Source organism: Microcaecilia unicolor, chromosome 7, assembly GCF_901765095.1.
Source record: "Microcaecilia unicolor chromosome 7, aMicUni1.1, whole genome shotgun sequence".
NCBI lineage: Eukaryota > Metazoa > Chordata > Amphibia > Gymnophiona > Siphonopidae > Microcaecilia > Microcaecilia unicolor.
This window is the reverse complement of record NC_044037.1, coordinates 126,137,390-126,160,582: the sequence shown is the minus strand read 5'-3', so window position 1 is coordinate 126,160,582 and position 23,193 is coordinate 126,137,390. Positions and strand designations below refer to the sequence as shown.

Genomic DNA, 23,193 nt, shown 5'->3' with positions numbered 1-23,193 from the left:
AGGTAGAAAAAAAATCATTTTATTTTCATTTTAGTGTTTGTAATATGTCCAATTTGAGAATTTACATTGGCTGTCTTATTTTGTACTGGATATACTGGAGCTGTAAGAGCTTACATTGATTATTTATAATGAAAAAAATCACGATATTTTTTTTCTCCTATAGTACTGTAATATTTTCAATGATGTCTGTTTATATGCGCCATGGCTGGTGTAGGGGGTGTGGTTAATGTGGGTGTGGCTATCATAGGGGTGGAGCCATATGTGGTGACCCCGCCCATAATGAGTACCGGCACCTTTTTTTCTACAAAAAAAGCACTGAGTACAACTCACAAAAAAACTCCAGACTGCCCAAAATACAGCAGCCAGACTAATACATGGTAAAACACGATTCGAAAGTGCTAAACCCCTACAAGAAAAGCTGCACTGGCTCCCAATCAAAGAATGGATCATCTTCAAAATCTGCACTTTAGTCCAGAAAATCATCTACGGCGTAGTCTCAGGATACATGATAGACCTCATAGATCTACCAACCAGAAACAGAATCGGATCATCAAGATCATACCTAAACCTACACTACCCAAACATCCAGCTTCTCCTATATAAGCACACAACTATGTAATGAACTCCCAAATGCGGTGAGAACAATCCACAACCACTTAAACTTCAGGAACTCGCTAAAAACTCACCTCTTCAAAAAGGCCTATCCCATCGATCCAACGTAAATCCCCACACCCAGCAACAAAGCATAACTAATGATCATACTGGACAATTTCTAATCTTCATTCCCTTCGACCCATGATGCCTGACCAACACCTACCTCATCTGATCACAACATAACCTTGTATTTGTTATCAACCGAACTGGCAAACACCTCTACGGTACTATGTAAGCCACATTGAACCTGCAAATAGGTGGGAAAATGTGGGGTACAAATGTAACAAATAAAAATAATAAAAATAAAATGGTGCTGTACATGCTCAAGTCACATAAAATTACCCCCCAAAGTCTCCACTCACTCATTTGAGTCTCCTTCAACATTCAGACTATGAGAGTTTGCAGAGAGGGAGAGAGAGAGAAAAAGACACAGATTCTTTGTTCTCTCACCATATTTTGCCATGGTAGGGTCTACTCCAAGCCCAGCACCAAGTCCAGTACGAGTCCTGTATGGGGTCTGCACACCTATAGAAGACATGTGAAGAACAGTTTATTACAATCACATTACTAAAGTTCCCTTCCTTAGTATAAGGGATCTTATTCAAGAATTCATCATTGTCAACAGAAATAGTTTGGATATGTTACCAAAGAAAATGGGTAGTCCAAAAAAGAAATAAACGCAGTAATACTAATTAGATTGCTTCATTTTAGCTAGCTTTTCTAAATCAGCAGTCTCTGAACTTTTCAGGTGAAGGATGTAATATGACACTTCAAATCACTCAGAGGGTTGGGGGTGTAGTCTCCTTTGGAGTCTGGCCTTTTCAGTGAACATAAATATTAAGGAAAGGGGAAGGAAAATGAGAGACTTTATTGGGTCCTAGACATATGTACATTTGCCAGCTCTCATTTACTTTGTACCTTATTTTTTATTTATTGTTATTCCACCTTTACCATTGCAGATTACAAAATAATATTCATTAGAGTGAATGTAATCATATAATACCATAGTACAACAAATCACAAACTTAACAATAAAAGCATAAGATTACAAATAAAATAGACACAAAATCACACTATAACATTTTGGCAGATGACATAAATTCTCACTACTCATCACCATCATAATGCCTCGTGGATCTGCTATTATTAATACAACTGAACGACAAGCACTCAATCCATAGTGAAAAAATAATTGATAAAGTACCTCACTCTGTACACTACTGACAAGTTACACAGTACAGACTGCAAAAAGTATTTATTAACCAATAGGCCTTCAACTGTTTTCTAAACATGATATTATTCCCCTCCCCTCACCCAGGATTTACATTCATGGTATTTCTCACTTTGCTCCTCAGGTTGCCTTCCCCAGATCCCTTCTCCTGAAGCGGTAAAGGGGAACTGCAGGGGCTGTTATGGATATAGTGGTATCCGCCATTCACAGGTGGAAGATTTTGGCCTGAGGCACATGCCTAGTTTGCCTATCCATTAATCCTGCTCTGGATAAGAGGCAGAGTAACAGGAAGGGATAGAGGAAAAGGAGAGGTTCCCAGAGATATTTTTAAGCAGGCATTCCTGCTACACTCCCAGGAACTCTGTCTTTCCTCTTTCCCTAGTATGGTAGTTATTGCTACAGCACACTCTCTCACCCATTCACCTATCCACACTCTTGATTCCTTTATTTCCCTCCTCATTCTCACTCTCCATTTCTCACAATTCCCCTTTCTTCCCAATCTCTGTAATCCCCTCCCTTCTTACTCTTATCCTCCTGCCTTACATTACAGGTCCTTTTTTGCTGATTGGGGTGTGGGAATTTGTTGCACCACCAACCCTTCCATTTTGTGCCCACAATTAAAAAAAAAATGAAAAGGTACATTTTAATGCAAACTGAATCAGTAATGGGCAGGAAAGACAGAGAGACATACTCATAGTTTGGGGACCCTTGCTATAAATGAACCATTCAGATGCTGCCCATATGTGCCTCTGCTCTGTGACCCTCTCACTTCTGCAGTATGGATCTGTAGGGTAAAACTCTCAGGGTTGATATTCCAAATGACTTATGCACAGAAGTATCCCGAGCCAGAATAGCGCCCTATGCAATATGTCTCTTAGCTCCGCCTACTGTGTGGCCGCCAAGTAGAAGAACAATGGATGGGGAGCAATTTTTGAACCCCTGCCTCCTTTGCACCGTGTGACTGTGCTACTTGCATAGCCCTTCGATCCAGCCCTACTTATGTGATTAACATCAGTTGTTAACCATATAAATCCTTTTAAAAAACCCAAACTCTTATGGCCCATTAATGGATAACATTTGTCTGACCAGATGTTATCCATATAAGAAAAAGAAGGGCAATGGGCAGTGTGGGGACATGCCAAAACATTATCCAGATAATGGTGAAACTCAATTGCCGTCTGGAAAATCTTATCCATTTAAGTAGGACTGCACAAATAACACACCTAACTTAAACAGATAACTTATCTATAGGAACCAGCTCTATAGTGCCAGTGGGTGTGGGCAAATCCAATATTGAGAAAGCTCTTTCATTGGTCCAGGGAGGGATAATTCTATTGTGTTTGGCAACCCCAGTCATTTTGAAATGTTGGAACCTATAAACTGATACATTCATAAACTTAAATGGATATTCAATGGTCCAACTTAGATATCTGCTTATCTTTATGCTTGATATTCAATTGCCATTGTCATCCACTTTTCTTTATGTGGGGACTAAGTGGCTGAATATTGGCCCCTTTATCTTTAGATGTGCTGAGAGAGGACCTGCTGAGGGGAGAAAAACTTCACTGGTGTAACTTACCTGCTGGAAACTGCATTCAAACGTGGGGGTTGAATAGGTAATTTCATGGTCTTTTTTTGTTAAATTGCTCTACTTATTTAATACAATCAGTTTAGACAATAGTGTAGCTTTTTCTCTGTTAGGGCTTTATATAAATAGTGTTTTAGAGTCTAGTTTAGTATTTTAGATGGCATTTTAGAGCTTGGCATAACATCAGTTAAGAGCATAGATACACGTTGACAGAATCCTGTGTTTAGAGTACAGCTTAGTCACTGAAAAAAAATGGAACCTCTTAATAAAAGCTAAAACATAAGGTAGGGTCACATTCCGCCTTATTTTCGAAAGAGAAAGACGCCCATATTTCGACCCAAATCGGGAGATGGGCATCTTTCTCCCGTGGGTGCCCAAATTGGTATAATCGAAAGCCGATTTTGGGCGTCTTGAACTGCAATCTGTCGCGGAAACGGCCAAAGTTGATGGGGGCGTGTTGGAGGCGTGGTGAAGGCGGGCTGGGGCATGTTTATTGGCCGAGGAGAGATGGGCGTCCTCGGCCGATAATCGAAAAAAGAAAGACGTTTTTAGTGCGAATTTGGGTCACTTTTTTTGGACCCTTTTTTTCACGAACAAGTCCCAAAAAAGTGACCTAAATGACCAGATGACCACCGGAGGGAATCGGGGTTGACCACCCCTGACTCCCCCAGTGGTCACTAACCCCCTCCCACCCAAAAAAACAACTTTAAAAACTTTTTTTTCCAGCCTGTATGCCAGCCTCAAATGTCATACCCAGCTCCATCACAGCAGTATGCAGGTCCCTGGAACAGTTGTTAGTGGGTGCAGTGGACTTCAGCCAGGTGGACCCAGGCCCATCCCCCCCTACCTGTTACACTTGTGGTGGTAAACGGGAGCCCTCCAAACCGCCCCCAAAACCCACTGTACCCACATGTAGGTGCCCCCCCTTCAGCCATAAGTGCTATGGTAATGGTGTAGAGTTGTGGGGAGTGGGTTTTGGGGGTTTTTTTGGGGGCTCAGCACCCAAGGGAAGGAAGCTATGCACTTCAGAGGTAGTTAACTTTTTTTTTAATTGTTACAAGTGCCCCTTAGGGTGCCCGGTTGGTGTCCTGGCATGTGAGGGGGACCAGTGCACTACAAATCCTGGCCCCTCCCACGACCCAATGCCTTGGATTTGTTCGATTTGAGCTGGGCGCCTTCGGTTTCCATTATTGCTGAAAAACGATACCGCCCAGCTCAAATCCGCACAAATCCAATGCATTTGGCTGGCACAAACTGTATTATCTGAAAAAAGATGGACGCCCATTTTTTTCGAAAATACGGTTTGTCCCGCCCCTTCACGTACCCGTTCTCGGAGATAGACGCCCATGGAGATGGGCGTTCGCATTCGATTATGCCCCTCATTATCTGTTTGAAATTACTTGCTAGAGAAAGTAACCTTACAGAGAACATTATGCAAGGGTGCAGTGTGAATCATCATGGAGGTGTTAGCTGACATTGCTTTGGAAGCACAGCTACATAAAGTTCACCAGAACTCAGCTGTTCCTAATCCTGAAGAGGTGCTGAGAGGGGCTGTTAATTTTTTAATTAATGGTAACGTTGATAAGATCGATCAGAATTTGTTCCCACAGGTTTATAGTGAATGGCTATGTAAAAAATTGTATTCAGGTAAGATTCAATTTGGTTTAAGATTAGAAGAAACAGAATTCAGTGTAGATTTACCAGACCTGTGGTATGAATTTCACACAGCAAATGCAGATGAAATATCTATGATGGTGCGAACTCTCTCATATCTGTTCATGTTTGGATCCATGTTCCGCTACTAAATTTAGATCTCTGGTAGACATGATTGGTCCTTCATTGGAAAAGATTATGAATAATTCTTTGCATAATGGGACACCAACTGATTCTATGAAAATGGCTACTGTTAAACCTTTACCAAAGAATGGCACTGGAGATCCATCTGTACCAAGCATTTACAGGCCTGAGTGCTACCATTTTTAGCTAAGATTGTAGAGAAAGTAGTATTAAATCAATTGAAATATTTTGTGGAAAGAAATCATTTGTTGAATGACTTTCAGTATGGTTTTAGACAGGATCATGTTTGTTGTTGTTATCTATGATAGATGAAATTAGGCTTGCTATGGGTTAAAATACTTGCTTTTGTTTGGTGACACTGGACATTACCTCTGCATTCGATATGGTTAACAATGAGATATAGTTAAGAGAATTGTACAATATGGGTGTTGAGGGATGATCTTGCAGTGGCTTGAATCTTATCAGCAAGGAAGAGCATTTGTAGTAGAGATTCATGATTTTATATCAGAAAAACACTCTACAAACTGTGGGGTTCCTCAGGGGTCAGTGTTATCAGTATTGCTGTTTAACTTGTAATATATGTCTTTCTTAAGCGCAGTATTTGAAAAATTGGGAGTGTCCTTTAGAATTTATGCTGACAACATCCAAATTGTTTTTCTGATTACAGAAAAAACACAAATTCTGCTTGAGTTACTGGCAAAATACTTAGATAAAATTACTAACTGGATGCATCAGCGTAAATTGACTTTGAATCTTTCAAAAACTGAAGTCATGTTTGTTGGTAGACAATTGAATCCTTCCTTGCCTTCTGTTTTAAAGTATCAGGGAACGGATTTAAAGGTTAAACCTTGTCTTCACAACCTGGGAGAGTTGTTGACTCGAGTTCAACCATGCAGAATCAACTCGACAATGTGATTGCGATCTCTTTTTTCCAATTACATGTCATCAGTAAATTAAGTGGGATGATATTAAATTATTTTACTTTACTTTATTTTGATTTATACCCCACAATTATCTGAGTTGAGCACTCAGTTCTATGTGGTTTATATAAAAATAAACATCAGGGGTTCATGCTTAATACAAGATTAGGGAGGGGACCTAGAAGAAGGTAGATAGTTTCTCTGAATTCGCATGAAGCCGATAGGTAAGTTAACCGAGCTGGGGTAGGAGAAGAGGTATATGTGATCAAGTGTCTTGTAGCACTGATTTAAGTTACATCTGTAAGCAGGAATTTTCTGTTTAGAAATGTTTTCGGATTGTTATGAAAGCTTTTATAGGAGGTGTCATGTCGTATGTTTTAGGTCAAAGTATTCCACCATTTAGCTGCGTTGTATGGAAAGCCAGCGGTGTGTCCTGATTTGTAGACCACCCATTTGCAGTAGGAGAAGTGGATAATTAGGTGGTCTCTTAGCTTCTTCTTGAGGTTTAGTAACGGTAGCTCTACTAATGACATCAGGTTCAGAGCAGTGCTTTGAAAACCACTCTTGCTCATGGCATGGTTGTATCTGGATATGCCGCAGACAAGGTGTGCAGAGGTGTTTTGTGCTGTCTGTAGCTTTTTGAAGATGTATTCCCTGCAACCCACATAAAGAACTTTGCAGTAGTCTATCGTGACAGAGCAAAACTTTGGACCAGGATGCAAACGGTGTTTTTTGAGAAGTAGCTTATTAGTCTTTGCAGTTGCCATAGTCATCTGAATACTTTTGATGTTAGAGCAGACACTTGCGGTTCTAACATTAAGTGCTGGTCAAGTAGTATTCCCAGCACTTTGATGTTTGTGTCTAGAGAATATTCTGTGTGATTGATAAAGAATTTGTTACATACTTTTGGTTTGTATGGGCTAGTTATCATCATGAACTTTGTTTTTTTTCTCTGTTATGATTTATGAACGATTGTACAGAATCTGATCTTAAGAAGATTAGATTACTGTAATTCACTATATTTGGGCTTGCCATTGGCCAGATTTCAAGCACTACAAAATTATTCACAATGCAGCAGCTCGGTTATTGTCAAGGATACAGAGATCAGATCATGTGATTCCAACTTTAAAAAAGGTTACCTGTTAAATTTTGAGTGTTGGTGAATAAAAATCAGCACTTTGAGCAACAGGTCTATGCTATAACTCTGAAATATTTTCTAGATGGTTTGTCAATATATCAACCATGTCGGTCCTTACGTTCAGAAATCACTAAACAATTGTGTGTTTCTTCTTGTCGATTGGCCAATACTCATAATAAATCTTTTTCTATTGGAGGGGCAACTTTATGGAACCACTTACTTAAGATTGTGTCCTGAGAGGTTACAATTTAAGAAACTTTTATTTTTATATGAAACATTTTAAGGGTGACTGATCTCGGATTAGATACGGACTTTTCTCTTAGGTTAGCAGCACAATGTTACAGATTTGAAATTTATGAACTTGTTTTTATGTTTTATTGATTTTATATATGTTATTATTGTAAGCCACTTTGGATTAAAAGCAGGATATAAATACGATAATAAATAAATAAGACATGTGAGGGGAGGAACAATTCACTGATGTACCTTACCTGCTGGAAATTCCATTCAAATGTGTGAAAATATAAACTTGGGGTTGAATAGGTAATTTCATTCTTTTTTAAATTTTATTTGGCAAAATCAATTTAGACAATAGTGCAGCCTTTTAAATCTCTGTTAGGGTTTTATATAAATAGTGTTTTAGAGTCCAGTTTAGTATTTTAGGTTGCATTTTAGAGATTGGCATAACATCAGTTTATAGCAGTGATATCAGTTGAGAGAAGCCTCTGTTTAGTGTTTAATAACCTCCCTCCCATCCCAAGGCTGATCTTTGATTTATAGAGGGGCACTTTTGACATGATGTCTACATAGGACTTTGGACATTTTGTGCTAAACGTTCCAAATTAGAATAGAAAACATGACCATTTTTGAAACCTTAAAATGTCTTTTTTTTTTTTAATACCACTTATAACAAGCTTTTGTGTTCTGTGTGTTTATTTTTTCAGGCCATTTTTGAAAAAAACTCCAAAAACCCATACAGGTGAAAAATGTAGAAAATCAAGCCATTGAAATGTAGGAGGGGGCCAGCATTTTTAGAAGACTAGTCCCTCAGACATCCCAGGAGATCATAGAGTACCCTAGGGGGCACTGCTGTGGACTTCATATAAATGCTCCCAGGTACACATCTCACCGGTACTCCCTTATCTTGTCTGCTGAGCCTTCCAAAGCCCATCCAACACCCACTATCCCCAACTGTACACTACTACAATAGCCTTTATGGGTGAAGTGTGAACCTATATGTCGGTACAGTTGGTAGGGGAAGGTATGGTCCACCTGTCTACAGTGCACTGCACCTGCAAGCTGCTCTAATGAACCTGGCTACATTTGAGGCTGTCATAGAGGCTGGTAAGTACTATTTTTATTCACATTTTGTGGGGATGGGAGGGGGGTCAGTGACCACTGGGGGAGTAAGGGGTCATCCCTGATTTCCTCCAGTGGTCATCTGGTCATTTAGGGCACAATTTTATGTCTTATTCATTATAAAAATAGATCTAGACCAAAACATTGAAGTTTCGCCCTAGACGTTTTGTTTTGTTCCATTATGGCTGTAAAACACCAAAGTGTTAGGAATGCCCTAAGCCCACCATAATCCTGCCTTTGAAATGCCCCCAACATGCCCCCTTGTTATTTGGATTCACTGCAGACAAAATGCATAGATAAACATCTGCAAAACAGGCTTTGTAAACACTGATTTGGATGTTTTGAGAAGAAATCTGTCCAAATGGTGCTTTTATGACACTTTTTGGACATTTTTCTCTTTTGAAAATGAGCCCCATAGGCTCTCCAGCCAATTAGGAGGAAGACATTGCAGACTGAAGTAGATTTTTTCTTGGCTTTGTTTTGCAACAAGTGCTGTGCCTGATTTATTTTAAGAAAGGGTTTGTTTAAATTCTAATTTTATAATGCCGGGAAAACTGTTTTAAAAAAAATATTTTCTTATCTCAGTAGAGAGGACGTATTGAAATTTTCTCTTTAAGCAGCTTCTTTGCTTGCTGGCTCCAGGATTTCTCTCTCTTTTTTTTTTTTTTTACCTGCATTTCAAAAGGAGAGGTAACATAAATAATCTCTTTTGAAGTTCTCACACTTCTGAGGGTTAGATCTTACACAAAAGAAGACAGCTGCTACTTTTAGCCTACAGGACAACTGAGGAAAAGTTAGGACTTTGGTAGTGCTTTTTCTGGTTTTTGTTTTCTTTCTACAGTTCCAAATACTTCTGTAACTGCAGCATTGCTTGGAAACACTGGATCACCAAAGCTGTTGCCCCAGTTACAGATTTTGCCTCTGTGCAGACAGAAAATGTAATCCCAGGAGAGGGGCTGGTTCCATGTGCAAGATATCTTCAGCTTGAATCCCTCAAGAAAGACGCAAAAGAAATGAGAGAGGAGGTGGCAAGGTTGAGAAGCATCTGCAAAAATGAGAAATACATTGAAATGCTTCATGAAGCATAAAAGATTTCCAGCAGTGGGGAAGAAGGAACTGTACTGAAAGAGGACAACGATTCAGATCACTAGACCATGCAGGATCGATACCTGACTCCTCCTGCCCTTGAACTAAAAAATCAATATGCAGTCCTAGAAGTGGAGGAGGTGAGAGCATCCCAAAGACAGGAGGAATCACAGCTCAAAATCAGTCACCACTAAGAGGTGAAAGGTAGTGATTCTCTTCTGAGGGGTACAGAAGCATCCATCTGCAGACCAGAATGGTGTCTCTGGAGGTGTGCTGTCTGCCAGGTGTCAGAATTCAAGATGTTACAGAGAGCTTGCAAAGACTCATAGTAACGTGGAGGGGAATAATCGAACGGCGCCAGCGAAATACATGGCCGGCGATGTATTTTGGTGGCGCCGCAAACAGCTGGCCAGACCCGTATTTTCGAAAAAGATGGCCGGCCATCTTTTGTTTCGATAATACGGTTCTGGCCAGCCAAATGCATTGGATTTGGCCGGGGTTTGAGATGGCCGGCTTCGTTTTTTAGCGATAATGGAAAGTTATGTCGGCCATCTCAAACCCCGGCCAAATTCAAGGCATTTGGCCATGGGAGGAGCCAGCATTTGTAGTGCACTGGCCCCCCTGACATGCCAGGACACCAACCGGGCTCCCTAGGGGTCACTGTGGTGGACTTCAGAAAAGCTCCCACGTGCATAGCTCCCTTACTTTGGGAGCTGAGCCCCCCAAGCCCCCCCCCCCCAAACCCACTACCCACAAATGTACTGCGCCCACTAAAACTGCTTCAGGGACCTGCATACAGCCTCTAGGACTTATTGCTGCTGTATAACTTTGGCACGCCAGTTCACACCTGAAGACTAATCTCTCTGAAAAAGTCCTTTCTTGAAATAACCATGTTTACTCACAGTTAACTGCAGATCAGAGGTTGTGCCCCACTGGCAAAGAGTCCCCTGGTACTAAGATTAGCAGTAGGTTAGAGCTGGCACAATGGTGTACAATGCCCTCTTTCAGCACCATTCACGGTAAGAACTACGTTCTCTGATGTGGGTAACACAGGAAAGGGATCTAAAACTGTCTTACAAAAAATGGCCACTACCGCATGGACTACAACAGGAAACAAAACAGGGCACACTCTGACCCAGTAAGCAGGGGGAAAAGCAGAGCCTACCAACTACCAATACTTATACCCACCACAATGCATTGCTGATGTGACTCTGCAGTGCAAATAACAGAAAAGGTGCCACACTCACCCCAGAGCCACATCACAAGCAGGCAAAGGCTGTCGAAGGACAGAACACATTCTGCTGTCATGGAGGTGGGTACGGCATTTGAGGCTGGCAAAAAAGTATTTGTAACCTGTTTTTTATGCTGGGAGGGGGTTGGTGACCACTGGGGGAGTACGGGGAGGTCATCCCCGATTCCTTCCGGTGGTCATGTGGTCAGTTCGGCCACCTTTTTAAAGCTTGGACCTGAAAAAAAAGGGACCAAGTAAAGGCGGCCAAATGCTCTTCATCGCCAGGTTTTTTTTTTCCATTATGGGCTAAAGCCGGCTATTTCATAACCCTGCCCATGCCTGCCCATGTCCCGCCTTCGCGTCACTGCCAACACGCCCCCTTGAACTTTTGCCGGCTCTGTGACGGGAAAGCGGTGATGGTGTCAAAATAGCGGCTTTCAATTATACTGATTTGGCCACTTTTGCGAGATCGCCGGCCATCTCCCAATTTGTGTTGGAAGATGGCCGGCGATCACTTTCGAAAATGAGCTGGATAGTAACATAGTAGATGATGGCAGAAAAAGACCTGCATGGTCCATCCAGTCTGCCCAACAAGACAAACTCACATGTGCCATTTATTGTGTATACCTTACCTTGATTTGTACCTGTCTTTTTCAGGGCACAGACCATATAAGTCTGCCCAGCACTATCCCCGCCCCGCCTCCCACCACTGGCTCTGGCACAGACCGTATAAGTCTGCCCTGCACTATCCCCGCCTCCCAACCACCAGCCCTGCCTCCCACCACCGGCTAAGCTTCTGGGGATCCCTTCCTTCTGATCAGAATTCCTTTATGTTTATGCCACGCATGTTTGAATTCCGTTACCATTTTCCTCTCCACCACCTCCCGCGGGAGGGAATTCCAAGCATCCACCACTCTCTCCGTGAAAAAATACTTCCTGACATTTTTCTTGAGTCTGCCCCCCTTCAATCTCATTTCATGTCCTCTATTTCTACCGCCTTCCCATCTCCGGAAAAGGTTCGTTTGCGGATTAATACCTTTCAAATATTTGAATGTCTGTATCATATCACCCCTGTTTCTCCTTTCCTCCAGGGTATACATGTTCAGGTCAGCAAGTCTCTCCTCATACATCTTGTAACACAAATTCCATACCATTCTTGTAGCTTTTCTTTGCACCGCTTCAATTCTTTTTACATCCTTCGCAAGATACGGCCTCCAAAATTGAACACAATACTCCAGGTGGGGCCTCACCAACGTCTTATACAAGGGTATTATCATCAAGCCTAATATACTATTATCCAATGCTGTACATCCATGTTGGATCAAATGGTACTGCTAGGTACCCCTCTGAACATATCAAAAGAGACTTCATGGCTCTGGGAGAGAGGGTGAAGCAGACAGGTGCACAGGTGGTATTTTCATCGATCTTCCCTGTTGAGAGTAAAGGCAAAGGCAGAGAAGCTTGCATCCTGGAGAAAAATATGTGGCTGTGTAGATGGTGTCGTTGAGAGCGTTTTGGCTTCCTGGACCATGGGATGCTTTTCCAAGTGCTGCTGAGCAGAGATGGTGTCCATTTATCACAAAAAGGGAAGAAGTGTCCTCAGCAGCAGAATGGTTAACCTACTGAAGAGGGCTTTAAACTAGAATTGTTAGGGCAGGGTGATCAAAACCCCTGGGTAACTACAAGTCCTCAAGTAAGTGCATAAGTAAATAAGTATTGCCATACTGGGAAAGACCAAAGGTCCATCAAGCCCAGCATCCTGTTTCCAACAGTGGCCAATCCAGGTCACAAATACCTGGCAAGATCCCAAAAAAGTAGAAAACATTTTATACTGCTTATTCCAGAAACAGTGGATTTTCTCTAAGTCCATTTAATAATGGTCTATGGACTTTTCCTTTAGGAAGCCGTCCAAACCTTTTTTAAACTCCGGTAAGCTAACTGCCTTTACCACATTCTCTGGCAACGAATTCCAGAGCATTAAATACTTCTACACAAATGAGAAAAAGGGGCAACATCTGGAAAGCAGTATATACTAATGCCTGAAGTATGGGAAATAAGGTTTTAGATGTTGAGGCTGTGATGGAAGAGGCTGATTTGGATTCAGTGGTGATCACAGAGACATGGTTCACAGAAAACCATGACTGAGATATAGTTATACCAGGCTATAATCTGTTCAGGAAAGACAGGTGTAATACATGGGATTGAAGGTCAGCTGGGGATGGAATGAGTGGAATGTTTTGGCTGTAATTATGTGTTGATATTCTCTGTTATGGGAAACAGGCTAGTTGTTTAAGGGATGCCAGCACCTCTGGGAAAGGCACCTTCAACCTGTGCAGGTCTGGGGGAGTTATTCTCTGTTATGGTGGTTGTTTAAGGGATGCCAGCACATCTGGGAAAGGCACCTTCAACCTGTGCAAGTCTGGGGGAGTTATTCTCTGTTATGGGAAACAGCCTGGTTGTTTAAGGGATGCCAGCTTGTGCAAGTCTGGGAAAGGCACCTTTGTTTCACACTATAAAAGAGGGGGGAGCACGGACCTTCTTTAGAAGCTTGCCTGAAAGTAGGGACGCCTTGTTCAGTGAAGGGTATTTCCCTGCAATCTCTGAGGAAGAGATTCCCTGGTGGTCTTCCCAGATGCTGACTGAATTGCAGGTGCTGTAAGTATCTTGGTGTATGTGTTCACATATGTATCACCAATAAAAGCGATATGCTCAATCCGTCCTCCTTTTTCTGGAGCCATATGGTAACCCTACGCATATTGTGTCTGGTGGCTTTTGTGTTGTCATAAGCACAGCGCCTCCTAGTGTTACAGTTTGGCGTAGTCGGCAGGATATCGCATTGTTGTTACGGTGATTACATTTGTGAATATATACTTGTTTTATTGTTTTGTGAATATGTTGAAGAAAGGGAAGAAGAGCAAATCTCATCAGGAGGCTGTGCAGGCACAGCTTCTGCAGCTGTTTGCAATTCCTGGATGGGATAAATACCCATATCAGGCATTGGCAACAGAATGGGCAACAGATACGGGGTTGAGTGAGAATTGGGAGGTATGTTTAGGAGAGGGAATGTGTGAGGATGTGTTGAAATGTTTACAAAATGCCCCTGTGGTTAAAGGGAAAGAGTTAAGAACGGTGGGTCGGAGAGGGTGGATTTTGTTGTCAGCATATCGCCTGATGCACCAGCAGAATCTGTTATTACAACAGAAGCTGTTGGAATCACAGGCTGAGATTCTGACATTGAAAAGCGACTTGGTAATGTCACAGTGTCAGGGCAAATTGATGATGGACAAGTGTATGGGGTACCAGCAAATTGCTGAGCGGGCGGCGGTGCGAGTAGCGCAGTATAAGTATCGGAAAAGGAGAGGGCGTGTGAGTAAGGTAAAGGTTGCAAAGGTGATGGCTACTGCCACACAGAATCCTAACGGATGGGATCCTGAGACGTGGGATGGGGATATCTGGTCTTCCACGTCCGAGAGTGAGTCAGGGGGTGAGGAAAGTGCTGCTCCGGAAATGAAGCCGATAATTCGGCGATGAGCACAGTTGGGTGGGGCAGCACCAGTGCGCATGGATTTAGCAGAAGACTATACGCAACAAGAAATTCTCAATATCATGCAGCAATTCCAGCAGCGTCCAAATGAATCCCTTATTGCTTGATGTGTAAGGCTGCATGATACTGGGGCAATGGGGATACGGATGGACAATGAGGACTGTTTGAAATTTATACCTTTATCTCGAGATGCTATAATTCAAAGTGCATTTCGGGAACATAGTTTAGCAATGCCTGATGGGAATGGGTCAGAGGCTACTACTCTGATTGAGTTAGTGGGAACAGGGTGTCGTAGAAAGTACCCTTTAGAATCAGATTGGCCTGGGGATGACAAGCCTTGGTATACTTTGAAAGATTGTATCCAGCGATTAAAAGAAGAGGCAATGAAAGTGTGTGTTGTCACAGGACAGATGGATACACTTACCCAAGTGCCTATGTCAACGGCAATTAGAAACAAAGTAATTAAAGGGTCTCCTCCAATGTATAAACAAGTTATTTTGACTCTGTTGATGAATGAAACAGATAACCCGTTGGAGGGCATTATGGATAAAATCGAGCAATTAGGAGATTTGGGGGATTGGAGTCTGAAGCTGACAGATAGGAAAAATAATGAGGGGCAGAGAATTGGGGAGGGCCAAAGGGGCAAGGTTCAGAGGTAGAGCGAGAATCTCGTAAGGATATGTTTGCCGCTCTACTACAAGCGGGGGTGGCTCGGGAGAAAATAGATGGAATTCCCACTGGAGAGTTATGGCAGCAATATAAAAAATTAGGATTGGATAAGAGAGGGATGAAACCGGTTCGGAAAACCTGGACAGTGGGAAAAGAAAAACTTCCTTCAGCCCCACCTGTGGAGGGTCCAGACTATTCAGATTTGTATCATGAGGTCCGTACTCTCCTGCAGAGAATGACACTTCCATCTACTACTACTCTGCCCCCATCTAAAGCAGAAACCAATCCGTTTAGAGAGGATTGACTAGTATGGGGATGCAATGTAAAAATTGATCCGCGTCCCTATATTGATGTTGTAATACAATGGAGTCCGGGAAATTTTCAACAAGTACGAGCTTTGATAGATACCGGAGCAGAAGCAACGATTATAGCTGGTAACCCTTCTAAGTTTAAAGGACCAAAGTGTAATATTGTAGGACTCGGGGGGAAGAGTATTCCTGCAGTGGAAACACAATTGGCTATGCAAATTGGGGATTTACAGCTCCAAAAGTATGCTGTAATGATTACGCCAGTGCCAGAATATATAATTGGTATGGATATTCTGAGAGGTTTAAAACTTACTATTGAAGGGGGAAGTTGGCAATTTGGAACGTCTCCCGCAGTTCCCCGGCGTTTGAAGTATATTTCCACTTATAATATTCACGCAGTATTAGTGGGAAAATTTGTTGATGAGCCTCTCACCATACCAGCCGCCACTCAATTAGTTGCACAAAAGCAATATCGGATTCCTGGTGGTATTGCAGAAATTACGCGAACAATACAGGAATTACAAGAGGTAGGGGTCATTGTCCCAGTTACTACCAAATGGAATAATCCAGTATGGCCAGTGAAGAAATCTGATGGATCCTGGCGGATGACAGTAGATTACCGTCAATTGAATAAGGTTACACCCCCATTGCATGCTGCAGTCCCCGACATTGTGACTTTAATTGAGAACATACAAAATAGAAAAGGAAAATGGTATGCAGTGATAGATTTAGCAAATGCCTTCTTTACAATAGCCTTAAAAGAGGAATTTTGGGAGCAATTTGCATTTATGTGGCAGGGAAGGCAGTACACTTTTACACGGTTGCCACAGGGATGGTTGCATAGTCCTACAATTTGTCATAGGGTGGTAGCGCAACATCTAGATGCACTATCGTTGCCACCAGGTCTAGAGTTAACCCACTATATTGATGACATACTAATCCAAGGGGATACAGAGGAATTAGTGGCCTCTGGGCTAGAACAACTAGTACAACACATGAAGAATAAGGGTTGGGAAATTAACCCAGCAAAAATCCAGGGACCCGCCCAAACAGTGAAGTTTCTGGGAATTAATTGGAATAAGGGACACCAGGAAATTACTGAGAAAGCACTAAACAAAATAACAGAATTTCCGGTACCGGTTACCAAACAGCAAACACAGAAATTTATTGGGTTGTTTGGATTTTGGCGTAAACATATCCCACACTTGGGGCAGGTGTTACAGCCATTATACAGAGTAACACGAAAGAAATGTGTATTTCAGTGGGGTGCTACAGAGCAACAGGCTTTTGACCAAGCCAAGTTAGTAGTACAACAAAGTGTCAGTCTGTGGCCAATACGTGCCAATGATCCAATTGAATTACAAGTATCAGTGCATGCAGAGTATGCCAATTGGAGCATGTGGCAGAAAAAGATGGGAAACGTTGTCCGTTAGGATTTTGGACACGTAGATTACCCGATGCAGCTCAACGATATATACCCTTTGAGAAACAATTGTTGGCTTGTTATTGGGCTCTTGTGGAAAGTGAACAACTAACTTTGGGGCATGAAGTAATTTTGAGACCAGAAATTCCAATTTTAACTTGGATTAATAGTGAACCACATACCCATAAAATTGGCCATGCACAGGAGGCATCTATTATAAAGTGGAAGTGGTACATCCAAAATAGGCAGACTAAAAGTGGTCCCAATGGGGTCTCGCAATTACATGAACAAATTGCTCAGATTCCCGTAGGTGAGGGGGAGGAAGTATTAGTGTCTGGGGGTGGTAGTGGTAGTGCCACCCATCGTGTTGCTAAATGGGGAGTACCTTACGACCAATTAACTATTGACCAACGTCAGTATGCCTGGTTTACTGATGGTACAGCCAAGTATACTGATGGTAAGCGGGCATGGAAAAGTGTGGCCTACAATCCTCATACACAACAGATATTGCAGAGCACGGGCCCAGATGGGAGTAGTCAATATGCTGAATTATATGCAGTCTATCTGGTACTTAAACAAAATGCGCCAGAGGCATACATATATACTGATTCATGGGCTGTGGCAAATGGATTAACAACCTGGTTACCTACATGGAAACAGAATGATTGGTATATTCATACTAAACTGGTTTGGGGGATCACAGTTATGGCAAGAAATTAGTGAATTTCTGCAATCTACTTCTGCCTATGTCTATCATGTTGATGCACATGTTTCCCCTATAACCTCTGATCATATTTTTAATCAGACAGCAGATTCCTTAGCTACTATTCACACGAATGTCATCACTGGAACAGATGATTCTACTATTCATCGGGGTGAAGAAGAGACCGGTATTGCAAGCTGGGCACATCAAAAATGTGGACATCTCGGAGAGCAAGCCACCTATCACTGGGCGCGGCAGCGTGGGTTAGCATTGTCTCTTTCTACCATTAAAAATGTTATTGCTCACTGTCCTGTTTGTCAACATTTGACTAAATGCCCTATACCACACCCAGTCAAAGGTACACTTGCTCGAGGTAAGTTACCTGGCCAAATTTTGCAACTAGATTATATTGGCCCTTTACCAATTTCGCAGAGATGTCAATATGTCTGTGTTGCCGTGGATACTTATTCCGGATTTTTGCTAGTCCACCCTTGTCATAGAGCTACAGCTCAGCAGACTATTGTTCTTTTGGAATCCATATGTAGACATTATGGCGTTCCACTGCAAATTCAAAGTGATAATGGCTCTCATTTTAAAAATCATCCTGTTACTGCCTTTTGCGCCCAATTTAACATTGAATGAGTTTTCCATATTCCCTATTATCCACAAGCTGCTGGTCTTGTGGAACGTATGAATGGTCTGTTGAAAACACAGATCCGGAAATTAACTCCTACTCATACTCTTGCGCAATGGCGCAAATATTTGTACCCAGCAGTTACTATCCTCAATAATCGTCCAATAGGGGAGAGTGAAACACCATTGATGCGTATGTTGACTCCCCATCTTCAAGTCTTGCCCAGTACACATGTCACCCTGGGAGTTAAGCTCTTACATCCGAAAGCTGTTATACCGCTCCGTCATATGATTGACGCTGCTGGTTTTGATCTTGTAGCCCTCTTTGACACTCTTTGTGCGTCCCGAGTGGTGACAAAATTTCCAGCCGGGTTTGCTTTATCTCTCCCAGCTGGCCATTATGCTCAGATTGTGGCCCGTTCCAGTTGGGCTCTTCGTGGCTTACTTCCTGTGGGAGGTGTCATTGACAGGGATTATCAGGGGGAGGTCATAGTCCTTCGGATGATTCACACTGAGGAGGATGTAATGGTGCAGGCTGGGGATAGGATAGCACAATTGTTGATAATTCCTGTCAATTCCTCCTCTTTTACTCAAATTTCTGATTTTGTGGGAGTCACTGAGCGAGGTACACAGGGGTTTGGGTCTACTGGGAGGGGTGTGGGTGGTCGAGTATGGCATCAGGACCCTGCACACCCAGGTCCTCCTCAACCTGCTGAAATTATAGCCCGAGGGGAGGACAATACTGTTACAGTAGTTCAGCCAGGACAACAGAGTTGGATGAATGTTCCTGCTGATCATTGTTATTTAAGGGAATAGGATTTATATGTGTTTCTCTATCTCTTTTTGTTTCAGGGCATACTGTTTCTCTGTTTGGGTTGGGAACTCGATGCCCGTACTCCCGGCGAGCGGGTGCTGGGAGTGACCTCGCGTGTCCACTATTGGTGGAGCAACAAAAATAACTCGACCTTACAGCAAGATAATTATACATGTCATACTGAATGTCCGGTATTGAACGTAACTGCTTCCCAAGCTGTGTTTCATAAAACTGAACAGCGCTTTGTAGTTGTTTCATCCAGTTTTGTGAATGTGACTATCCATAATGCTACGTCCTGGGTTATGTGCATCCAGCCTATGGGATTCCAGGACCAGATATGGAGACTATGGAATCGGACACGCAAAATGCAGTTCCTCCAAACTTGTAACAGCTCTATAGTAAATATTACTTTGAATCGAACTGCTGAATGGATTTTCACTAATGCTACACCAATTGCAAACCGTTTTACACCCTGGATGGACTTCTTGCATGTGTTGCTTGCTGTTAGTAATATGACTAATCCTGCTCCACTGTCACGCATTCCCACTACATGCAAAAACATGTCTATGCAGTATAGAAAGACAGTATTAACTTACAATGTTACATTTCCACACTTGCCTCGTTGTACTAGGGTACGGCGAGCATGGTATGATACTATTTTGGGTGGTGCGGGAACTGGACTGGGAATTCTGAATACTGTAGATACAGATACTTTGTTTAGTAAACTACACTATCTAGGTAAGGACTTGCATACTGAACTGAATATTTTAGCCAATTGGTTACCTGCCATTCCAGGAACAGGACAATTAATGGTGCCTGCGATAGCAGACATTAATAATTTATTAGCCCAAACTTTTAAGTTTGAAAATTATACTGACACTACTTTGACAAAAGCATTGAATTATACTTGGTGTTCATTACAGACGTTGTACGCTTTGCATCAGCGGGACAGAGTCCAGATGGCTCTACAATTGGGGATGCATACTGTGAGGAATGGGTTGATAAGCAGAAACGGCAGGGGAGAAAAGGTGCCCTTCTTCCATGTAGGGAGGAAAAGGGGAAAGAGGGGGACTACAGAAACTACCGATCCCAGAAGGCTGAGCAGGGCCGAGGGAGGGGGGAGAGGGGAAACTACAAGTCCCAGGAGCTTGAGTTGAGGAGGAAACAGGAGGGGGAGGACTTTCCTTCGCAGAGAAGCCAAGGGGAGGAGGCTGATTGGGAAATGAGGTCTTGAGGAAGGGAATGAGGAACACCTGCTGGGGGAGGGAGGGACCGAGCATATGGACTGGCAAGTGGGAGAAGAGGGGGGGGGGGGCAAGAGGAGATGGATACCTCAGCTTTTGCTCGTGCCGGAGAACGTGGTACGGGCGGTTAGCTTGACGGAGTTTAAAAAGGGGTTAGATAGATTCCTAAAGGACAAGTCCATAGACCGCTATTAAATGGACTTGGAAAAATTCCGCATTTTTAGGTATAACTTGTCTGGAATGTTTTTACGTTTGGGGAGCGTGCCAGGTGCCCTTGACCTGGATTGGCCACTGTCGGTGACAGGATGCTGGGCTAGATGGACCTTTGGTCTTTCCCAGTATGGCACTACTTATGTACTTATGTACTTATGAACGTAAGTCCTGGAAAAACACACTGTATGAGTTCTAGACCTGAGCGGGAGGTTGTCAGGAGTGAGGGCTGACAAATGAGGGAGGTGGGTCTCTAGGTTTAGCTGAGAAGAAATTGCTAAACCTAGGGGAATTCATACAGCAGTGATAAAGTTGGGAACTGGAGAGCATTTGAACTTGAAAGCTGAACTTTGTTTTAGAGCTCTGTAGTGGGTAGAGAAATGAACTGAAGGTGCCTGTGCCAGGAACAGGATCAGTATGGAGGCATTTTTGCTTGATAGCCTGGCTGGAGAGAAGCCAAGGAGCAGATAGGCTCGGTTGCTGGCCTAAAACTGTGAATGCTTGGTCTGCTCAAAAGTAGATGACGGCCTCAACCGGAGGAAAAGAACTCCGGACCTGCAGAACCCGGGCGGGTCACCAGGAAGGGGGGGAAGTCCTGGAGGACGGAACTGTTTCTTGGGGATACACAAAGAGCCGTATTCTTTTGGAGTGGCCAGCCGGTCCTGAACTTAATGGACTCACGGCTGGCTAGAGTGAACCTAGCAGAGGAAGCATGATCTGTGTTTGAATAACAACTAGGAGGAATACTTGCGGTGCGGAGGTGGTTCCCGGAGCGGAGCAAGGAGGGGGCAACCCCTCGAGGTGTCGACTGGTATCGAAGTGACAAGTGGTGGCAGTGGTGGGATCGATCGAGCCCAGGTTCCAGTGAGCTGAAAGCGGATGCGGAGGCTGCACCGGGATTCACGCCCGAGAGCTGGGGAGCTTAAACCCGAAAGCTGACCAACCTCCAGCTTCTGGTGAGCATATCGGGAGCTGGGAGGGGGTGGAGTGAAAACTTAGAGTATTGTGAAAAGACTACACTTGGTGTTTTTTCTCTCATTTTCTTGCAGGGGGAAGGTCCAGGTGGTCAGGATGGATCCGAAGGAGATGTTTGCCTTTATGACGCACCAATTCCAAAAACAACAAGAGATGGCACATAAACTTATGGAGGAGTCGTTGGCGGCTTCCAGAGCTCAGCAGCAACCACTTTTGGACCTGTTTCAGGAATTCCTGCGAACCGGAGGAAGAGTGCCGGGGCCTGGCGAGAGTGGTGCAACTTTTCGGGGCGAAGGGCCAGCTGGACTGGTAGGGCATGCGGGGGTGAACTGGCTTCCGTGGGGAAAGTTGACTGATGCTGATAATATTGAAGATTATCTGGGGGCTTTTGAGAGGGTGGCGGTGGCCGCGGGGTGGCCGCAGGAGCAATGGACCATAAGGCTAGCTCCTGCGCTGTCTGGGGAGGCTTTAGCTGCTTTTCGGGCCCTACCTACTGGACATATAACAGATTACTCAAGGCTGAAAGCAGCTATTTTGGACAGGTTTGGACTAAGCAAACATGCATACAGGAGGAGGTTTCGGGAATTCAAGTGGGTGGAAGGGGAAACTCCAAGGGTGCTGGCTCAGAAATTAAGAGATTTGGCGGGGAAATGGTTAGAGCCAGAACAACGGTCAATGCAGCAAATAATGGAAGAGCTAGTTCTGGAACAGTTCTTGGAGTCCTTGCCCAGGGGTCTTCAAGTAGATTTAATTAAAAGGGGCTGTGGAACCCTTGAGGAGGCAATTCAGAGTATGGATTGCTTCCTAGAGTCACAGCTTTGTGCTCGCAAGGTGGCCCAGCAGGGGGGGGGTTTGGGTAGTCCTAAGCTGAGTAAGGTACCTGAAGTAAAGGCCCCGAGGGGTTGGGAGGGAAGTAAGGTGGACGAGAGAATGTGTTATCGTTGTGGGAGGAAGGGCCATGTGAGGAGGGACTGTGTGGTTAAATTGCAATTGGTGGCCGGCGGGAGGAGGGGTGGCGGGCATGAGTTCTGCCAACAGGTCGAAGTGATGGGGGTGGAGGTGGAAGGACTGTTGGACTCAGGAGCGGATCAAACAATGCTGGCCCAGTCCTTGTGGGAACAGATCATGGTGAAGGGAGCGGGAAGAGTGGGGAGGAGGGGACAGGAGGTCACGATACAATGTGTGCATGGGGCTGCTAGTAGATACCCGCTGCGGCATGTTAGGATAGTAGGTCCTTTGGGAGCGCATTGGGTCTGGGCAGCGGTTCTGCCTAAGTTGCCGCAAGCCCTTATTTTGGGAAGGGATTGGCCCCCATTTTCGGAGTATTTAAGAGAGAGAGAAGGTTTAGTGGTTACCCGGTCCCAGCGGAGGGGGGAGACGGGGCAGGAGCAGTCTTTATCCCATATATTTCCTTTTCAGATGGAGGTATTGGGTGACCCGGGGAAAACCAGAGGTACCGGGGGGCATAAGAAGACCGTTCAGCGTCAGAGAGCTCTATCTATGAAAGAACTGGAACAGGAGACTGATTTCCCTGAGGAGGCCGGGGAGGTAAGGGAGCAGTTCCCTTCTTTTGAGAGGGAGCAGCGGGCAGATCCCACTCTGCAGTATGCCTGGGAGCGAGTAAGGGATGGGGGCAGAGGGGCTCAGGGCCCAGGTTTTGTGGTAG

The 23,193-nt window shown here is 43.8% G+C and overlaps 1 protein-coding gene across 1 annotated transcript in view; it reads right to left on the bottom strand.

Moving 5' to 3' along the window:
• Nucleotides 1-23,193, bottom strand: part of LOC115475076 (fibroin heavy chain-like) — a 223,143-nt gene that overhangs the window by 136,569 nt on the left and 63,381 nt on the right. The window contains exon 9 of the mRNA XM_030210816.1: nucleotides 1,105-1,179. Coding sequence (XP_030066676.1) covers nucleotides 1,105-1,179 — 75 coding nt within the window. The remainder of the gene's footprint in view (nucleotides 1-1,104; nucleotides 1,180-23,193) is intronic.